The 8429-nt window shown below is 49.7% G+C and overlaps 1 protein-coding gene across 1 annotated transcript in view; it reads right to left on the bottom strand.

Annotated features, from left to right (window-relative positions):
- Window positions 1–885: 885 nt before the first annotated feature.
- Bcat2 (branched chain amino acid transaminase 2) overlaps window positions 886–8429 on the bottom strand; it is an 18363-nt gene continuing 10819 nt past the window's right edge. The window contains exons 4-11 of the mRNA XM_021197514.2: window positions 5686–5796; window positions 5483–5602; window positions 5142–5305; window positions 2633–2775; window positions 2414–2499; window positions 2051–2191; window positions 1902–1976; window positions 886–1295 (exon numbers count right to left, since the gene is read on the bottom strand). Of these exons, the coding sequence (XP_021053173.1) occupies window positions 1257–1295; window positions 1902–1976; window positions 2051–2191; window positions 2414–2499; window positions 2633–2775; window positions 5142–5305; window positions 5483–5602; window positions 5686–5796 (879 nt within the window). The 3' untranslated portion in view covers window positions 886–1256. The remainder of the gene's footprint in view (window positions 1296–1901; window positions 1977–2050; window positions 2192–2413; window positions 2500–2632; window positions 2776–5141; window positions 5306–5482; window positions 5603–5685; window positions 5797–8429) is intronic.

Here is an 8429-nt window from a genome sequence, read left to right as displayed (position 1 = left end):
CTTTCTGGCCAAAACATGAGAATTTTTGCAGGAAGATTGAGTTGACAGAGGGAAGGTTTCCCAGGGACCTGTGGATTTTCCCCTGGGTCCCCTTGGCCCCTAACCTTTACTTGAGCAATAAGTGGCAAAAGGGAATGAGATGTGGCAATGGGTCAGTTGGGGCCCCAAAAGTTGGAATTCCTATCCCAAGGCTGCTGGCTGCCCTGCCCTGACCACATCTGCCGAAAAGTCCTGCAGACTCTCTTCCACTCCAGCTAATGTGATAAGCAATGAAATGGCATGCCCCAATCAAGGCCGACAGAAAACAGAGGCAAGATCTGAATCCAGATCTGCAGCTGGGTCTTAATCGCCTTTCTCTAGAGGCTCACGTGGGCCTTATTAAAGTGTGTGCGTGAGGAGGTGGGGACTGGGATGCGTAGAATCACAGAGATGGAAGAGAAACAGTGGCGTGATCCTTCTAACTCCTGTAACGGTCAAAAATTAGGGACTCCCTTCAGTAGGTGGCCTGCCCTATGAGAGGAGCTGATGTCCTTATAGATGTCACATGGGAGCAGATGAAGGCCAGGAGGCCAAAGAGGATGCTAGGATAGAGACAGGCAGAAGACCAGGCCAGGAAGTCAGGCCGAGGTGGGGACACAAGGGGCAGCGCGAGCAGTCAGGGACTCCGGGAACATTGGTGCTTGGGCACCAATGAAATGTAAGAAGGAAAGAGATCTTGAGAGATCTGGTGTGGCCACTGTAAGGCTGTACCCAAGACAGGAGTGTAGGGAGAATCCAATAAATGGGGTACAGAACCCACGGGTCAGATAAGTCCTCAAGCCAGGTCCCTGATGTGCTGAGCCCCCAGCGTCCCAGGGTGGTGCTTAGAGCATGACAGCCAATGTCTTGTTCTTTGGCATTTTATTTCAAAATTGCAGCAAGTACAGAGAAAGAAAAAAAAAAAAAAAAAGACAGGAAGAGCACCGGGGATCCGGCCTGAGAACGGAGATATAGAAGAAGCCCAGGTTCTCCCTTGAACACCAGGACGCGGAGCAGCTGAGTCCTGAGACCCAAAATTTGAGGTGGCGTCCAAACTGCATGGGTCCCGCCCTTAAGGCTTTGGAGTGTAATGTCCACGAGGGGGTGCCAGAGATCCAGCATCTGGACAGACCTTTCCCTATTGCACTTCTCTTGAGTCTCTGGGAAGCGAGGACGCTGGACTGGATGCCGCACGTCTGCAGATGCAGATCCAACCAGGGAGGGCACAGCCCCCACCGTCACACCTGAAGCATCCAATCGTGGGCACTGGCTCCGTACTGCCAGAAAACGAAGTTGCATCAATGAGATAGCTGCACTACAAGTCCCAATAGACCCTGGAGCTTCGCAAGCTGACCGCTCTCAGAGCTCCGCCCCAGTGCCTTATGGGAAGTGTAGTCTTTTTACCCGGAGACCAACCAACAATTCCAAGGGATCATCAAAGCAGAGAATTTCAAAGCCTTGAATGCTCTTGGGAAAAGGCATTTTCAGCTCAAATGTGCTGTGCTAGGTGCCAACATGGGGCCAGGATACCCAGTCACCTCGGGTCCAGCTCACTGGGAAATGAGCCCAGAGGTTCTCTACAAGCCCTCTAGGCTCACAAGAATTTGGGAATTCACCAGAGGCTTATGAGAGGAATCCTTCAAGGCTAGGGAGGGGTAAGGGAAAAAGGTTTGCCCTGCCAGAGGGTCAGCCAAGAACCCCAGGGAGTTGTGGGAGGCCCACTTTTTTGTGACCAACATCCCAGAGTCTCATGAAAAAGGAGGTTGTGTCTTTAGGAGCCGAAGCCTCAGAGACTCGTGCAAGGGGCCTACAATTCCGGTGTTTCTGGCCACAGGAACAGGAGCCATTAATCAGAGTTGTTGCTCGCAAGCTCACGAGCTCACCTGAATAGCCTTCAACTCCTTCTGGAAGCGCAGGATGAGCTCCGGGCCGTTCTCCATGGTAGGAATGTGGAGTTGCTACAGAAAGGGGGCCATGAGGATGGGGCACTCCCACTCTTTCTCTCCCACCTGCCCTGGCAGCTCCGACTCACCTTGCCCTCATACAGGATTTGGTGCACCGGGCAGACCTGGCAAGCAGTGCCTGAGCCGAAGAATTCTCGCACTCGGCCTTCCTCCAGCGCACGCTTCAATTCCTTCATAGTGACCTTGCGTTCTGCCACCCGGAACTCACCCTGTGTAACAAGAACGCAGAAACACTTCAGTACCCAGACTCCTGCCCTGCTGCACGCCACCATCACTCACTCCTTCCCTAAGGCTGCTGGGAAAGACAGAGGCCCGGGGATGGGAGATAGACCCAGAGAAAAGAGGGCTCAGGCAGTGGGCCAGGCTTCCACCACCGCACCACAACTCAAGACACTTTGGGTCCAAAGATTCACATGCCACACAGGCCCTACCCAAGTCCTGGCCAGATCCAGCAGGCTTTGTCGAACCACTCCTGGCAAGATGACGCCGTTCAGTGGGGGGGTTACCAGCTCCAGTACTAAATCAGGGATGACAGATGGGCGTCACTGCTTCCACCCTTACGTGGTCTCTCCTTTCTTTTAGAAGCCCAGGATCCCAGAAGGAATTAGGCAGGGCATACAGGGTATGGGTTGGGACGTAAGGAGGCTCACCTCCATCTTCATGGGTCCAGTAGACAAAGATGTTCATGGTGCCCACCTCGGTGAGCTGGTGGTCCGGCCCGTACAGCCAGAGGACCTGCTCGCAGCCTCTCTTCTGGGCTTCTCGCTGCACAGCCACAGTGGGTCCATAGTTCCTGAAGGGCAGCCTGGTCACACTGGGCAAAGAATTCCCCGTACTCCCCACAACACAACCAAAGAGGAGTCTCCTTCCTCAACCCACAGCCCAGCGGTGGCCCCCTCAACCTGTAGGAGAGACTTCTAAACCTAATAGGCTCAAGGTTGGGGCCCCGTTTGTTTGGCCGGTTCCCTCTCCTGCTTCTAGTTCTTCCTTTCTCCAGCGACTAAGGTCGCGGATGTGGTGACACCAAGCAGCTTCGCTTGCTCTACTCTGCTTTTCTTTCTTGGTTTTAGTTTTTGAAACAGGGTTTCTCTGTGTGGCCCTGGCTGTCCTGGAACTCACTGGGTAGCTCAGGCTGCCTCTGCCTCTGCATTGCTGGGATTAAAGAATTATATTCAGCCGGGCGTGGTGGCGCACGCCTTTAATCCCAGCACTTGGGAGGCAGAGGCAGGCGGATTTCTGAGTTCGAGGCCAGCCTGTTCTACAAAGTGAGTTCTAGGACAGCCAGGGCTACAGAGAAACCCTGTCTCAAAACAGAAAGAAAGAAAGAAAGAAAGAAAGAAAGAAAGAAAGAAAGAAAGAAAGAAAGAAAGAAAGAAAGAAAAAGAAAGGAAGGAAGGAAGGAAGAAAGGAAGGAAGAAAAAGAAAAAAGAAAAAAGAATTATATTCAGGCTGGAGAGATGGCTCAGCAGTTAAGAGCACTGACTGCTCTTTCTGAGGTCCTGAGTTCAATTTCCAGCAACCACATGGTGGCACCATCTGTCATGAGACGCCCCTTCTGGTGTGTCTGAAGACAGCTAGTGTCCTCATACATAAAACAAATAAATCTTTAAAAGGGGGGGCAGGGGGCAGCTTAAGTTACCATACCCAGCTGGTCCTTGTTTTTGTTTTTGAGGCAGGGTCTCTGGTAAGAGGTTGGCCTCAAAATCTCCATGCAGCTGAAGCTGGTGTTGAATCCCTGAGCCTCTTGTCCCCTCCCAGTGCTGGGATGAGAGCTGTGCACTCCTACAGTGGCTCTTGTCCTGTTTTAACCTGCACTGTGTTAGCCACACCAGTCTTTTCTTACTCCTACAAGGCTCCCAGTGTCCTAGGCCAGGATCCCAGCCCATGTTCTTAAGCCTTGTGCAAAAACTGGTCTTGTTTCTCTTCCTGTGCCAAGTGTGGTCAGAAAGTGTCTGCCACGTTTTTGTTTTTCTTGGGTAATGGGGTTTGAACTCAGGATGTCCATATGCTGGGTAAATATTCTTATCATTAAGCTCCACCCCAACCCCTCTTCAGGAGATTCTAGGCAGGGGCTTGACCACTAAGTCACTCCCAAAGTCTCTCAGTGGAGAATTCTAGGCATAATCTCTACCGCTGACCCATAGCCTGCAGCTTCCTTCCTTCCTTTCTTTCTCTCAAGATTTAGTTATTTATTGTATGTACATGAGTACATTGTTGCTGTCTTCGGACACACCAGAAGAGGGCACCGGATCCCATCACAGTTGGTTGTGAGCCACCATGTGGTTGCTGGGAATTGAACTCAGGACCTCTGAAAGAGCAGTCAGTGCTCTTAACCGCTGAGCCATCTCTCCAGGCCCACCCCGCAGCTTTCTTTGCAGCCTTCCTGCCTCAGCCTACTGAGGAGCTGTGACTACATGACATGCATGGCTGCATGCCACCATGCCTGGCTTCCCTTACTACCTCTGCAGCCAAGAAGCCACAGGGGAAGTGTCACCACTTCAACGGAGCTTTCACAAGACCCTGTGAACCCTGCAACTGAGCGTGCAGATCCGGACACTAGGGTGCCCAACAGCCCTACTGCCCTCAGGGGGTGCCACCGGCTTGGCCTTATCCCAGAAGATCTCACGGATGTGTTCTAAGATGACGTGAACAGCCTTCCTGTGTCCACACTTCCTTGTCCTGACAGGCCAGTAGTTATACCCGACCTGATCCCAGGAATCTTAGCCACCTCCTCACAATATATTGTGTCAGGGCCTTTGGCAGCACAGAATGCTGGGAAATCCATAGGGTCCGAATGGAGACCAGGGCCCAAGTTATGTTAGGGGAGCTATGCATGGAGACAGCGCACACAGATGACTCGGGAAGACCTAAGAGTTATCTTATAGAGACTTCCAGGGGCTCGGTTTTGGTCTTCCCATTGACCCACCCATCTCTGAGCTCATTTGTTCAAATGAAAGGCACCCCATTCTCCTTTCACCTTTAGTATCAGGCACCAGGGATGACAAAGGACACAAAGAAAGCCCAGATCCCAACTGCAGAGCCAGTGACAGTAGCTTTGCATCCCAGAACCGAGGCACAGCTCCAACCAAGAAGCACAAGGAGCCTCCGGCTCGCTCTCTCACAGCGTCTTGGCTCCAGGGCCTGTGGGAAGCTACTCACCCCCCTAACTTGCAGTCACCGACTCCGCCTATCCAGGCTCTGACGAATGACGGGTCGGCCAGAAGGGAGACAGGTGTCATGGAGTCTCCAGGGAAGTAGGAGCCCACAGGGCACAGAATGACGTACAGGAGGGCTTGTGTGACCGTGCCGACACCCAGCGAGGGCTATCATGGGCAGAGGGACAGCATCAGACCAAGGAGTCCTCACTTCAGCTTCCTCCTCCTCCTCCCTTAGACCCAGAGCTCTCCCTCAGACCAGCGTCCCGGCTCAGCCTGTGTGCTCCCTAGACAGCGACGTGCTGTGTGTGTCCCCGTGCCAGCAGCTCCCACGGCAGTGCCTACCTCATTCCCGATCAACACGGGCCGCACGTAGAGGCTCGTTCCATTGCCATCGGGAACCCAGTCTTTGTCTACTTCAATGAGCTGGCGGATACACTCCAACAGCTCCTGCTTGTCAAAGTCCTGGGTGGATTCCATAGGAGTCAGGAATCCAGATTCTCCCTACCACCCTCTGCCCTCTCTGCTGGGACAGACTGGCCACTTACTGGCAGGCAGAGGCGCCTTGCAGAACGTAGCATCCTGTCCATGTTGAGCCAGGGCCGGAAGAGGCGTATCTGCTGGTCTCTGCCTTTGTATGCTTTCAAGCCCTCAAAGAGCTGCAGGGACAGGCAGGGGAGGGGTGCTCAGTGGTGAGCCCCATAGCATCGAGACAGCAAGAGACACATCGATGCACATGGAGACAGAGAAAGGAGAAGTGATGGAGAGGTACAGAGATGCCCGAAAGCACAGGACTTGGCAGGTATGTAGGGTAAGCCTCTTATCTCAACTCCTCAGGGGTGGAGGGAGATCGTGCCCAGTTAAGGCCAGCTCCTGGGAAGCCTGGTCTACAGGGAGAGATCCAGTCTCAAAATCACCGCATGCAAGTTAAAAAAAAAAAAAAAAAAAAAAGGTTCACTTAATACACGAAGTTCTTCTACATAGTTTTAAAAATCTATCCTAGGGAGTGAGAGAGATGACCTAGTGGTTAAGAGCACTGCGTGCTCTTCCAAAGGACCCAGGTAAAATTCCCAGCACCTACATGGTGACTCACAATCATGTGTGACTCTGAAACTGATGCCCCGCTCTGGCCTCTGCAGGACCTGCTTGCACAGTGGCATATATACATATACATATACATATACATATACATATACATATACATATACATATACATATACATATGAGTGTATACACTCTATGCATACACTCATACACATAAATTAAAAATACAATCTTTCGGGGCTGGCGAGATGGCTCAGTGGTTAAGAGCACCGACTGCTCTTCCGAAGGTCCTGAGTTCAAATCCCAGTCAACCACATGGTGGCTCACAACCATCCATAATGAAATCTGATGCCCTCTTCTGGAGTGTCTGAAGGCAGCTACAGTGTACTTACATATAACAAATAAATAAATCTTTGAAAAAAAAAAAAAATCTTTCAAAACAAATTCCAGGTTGGTAGAAACCACAGCCTGAGAGACAGTTTACAGAAAAAGGAAATATCAATGGGGTATATATATATATATATATATATATATATATATATATATATATATATAATTTCTTTGGGAAAGTCATATATATGTATGTCAATGGGTTATATGCATGTCACAGGGTCAATATCATTTACTTTATTCAAAATATTTTTAAGATTTCTTTTTAACCTTGTGTATGAGTGTGTGTCTGTGCATGGGTATATACATACGCATGACATGCTCATGGAGACCACAGGCATCTGATGCCCTGGAGGTGAAGTTACAAGTTGGAAACTGCTTGATATGGGTGCTGGGGACTGAACTCAAGTCCTCTGCAAGAGCCCTATCTTAATTACGGGGCCCCAACATCATTTGTATTTAGGGGGGAAATGCAAATTAAAATGAATTTGAGGATCCTGAGGTTGTTAGCAAAATGCTTGCTGTACAGTCCTGAGGACCTGAGTTCACTCTCCAGCAACCACATTAAAAAATGGAACCAACAAACAACAAGAAAGCAAGATGGAGAGCAATTGAGAAAGACACCCAATTCACTGTCACACTCTGCTCGCTCTCGCGCTCTCTCTCTCTCTTTCAAGTACACACACACAGAATTTTTTTTTTTAATGGTAGCCCCGGTTGTCTTGGAACTCAATTTGTAGACAAAGCTGGCCTCAAACTCACAGACATCTGCCTGACTCTGCCTCCTTGAGTGCTAGGATTAAAGGTGTGTGCCACACCCACCACTTTGAGAACTTTAAAGAACTCTTTGGCAAGGCTTCTTTCTGGGAAACAGGCTCAGGCAGTGAGCGTGGGAACCGATACAAGTTCTAAAGAGAACACTGTAGCAACGCTGTTCAAACTGCCATGCTTGCCCTTTGACTCCCTAGCTATAGGAATTGGGCAGAGAAATACACTTGCATTAGGAGGAAAAGATAAGGGTACTGGACTTTATTGCAACATTTTTTCTATCTCAAGGCTGAAAAGAACACAAATGGCTAATAATAGGTGACTGTCTAATGAACAGTACTGTCTATTGGAGTGATCACTGTGTAAAGATGTTTCTGTCCTTCCTTGTCTGCCTAAGACACCTTCTGATTGGCTAAAATAAAAACTCTAAGACCTACAGCAAAAGGCAGAATAGTAAGGTGGGACTTGGGGGGTGGGGGGTGACTTTGGGAGGGAGAGCCTCCTGTCCTTTTTGATCTAGCTGTTCTAGTGCCTGTCTTTTTCCTTTTGTCATAGGCCATTGTTCTACATGTTTGTCAGTTTGCCATTTTAGTGGTAGGGCAGCTGGCGATCGATCCATCAGCAGTGGCTCCCCCATATAAACTTTAAGACTCAGCCTCTGCCCTATCCTGCTTATGGACGGCCTGGACTGTCCCTGTCCTCAATAACATTTTTTTTTTTCTTTATTAGGAATTTCTCCTCTTCTACAGCCTGTGTGTAACCCTGGAAAAACGCTACTGTATGCTTCCCAGTGCTGAAGTAGCTCTCTTCCCCATAGATGCATGGCTATATTAGTCACATGTGACTTGAATTTTCCTATCTACCTTCTGCTCCTGGCATCCAATCCATTTTAGCTGAGACAATGTCCCAGTTTTTAGGAGTTGTGTACCCTTTGAAGTGGCCAGGCTGGATTCCAGGAATCTTGTGAAATTGTTACATCTGTCCCTGTATTCGCTAAGCCTTCAGTCTCAATTCCACCTAGCTGTAACTTTAACGTTGGTCTCTTATTATTTACAGTAGTTTGCCAAAACATCTGGCTGTTGGCATCTTT

This window comes from Mus pahari, chromosome 1, assembly GCF_900095145.1.
Source record: "Mus pahari chromosome 1, PAHARI_EIJ_v1.1, whole genome shotgun sequence".
In the NCBI taxonomy this organism is placed as follows: domain Eukaryota; kingdom Metazoa; phylum Chordata; class Mammalia; order Rodentia; family Muridae; genus Mus; species Mus pahari.
Note: the sequence above shows the minus strand (reverse complement) of the source record. Positions and strands in the feature narration are given on the sequence as shown.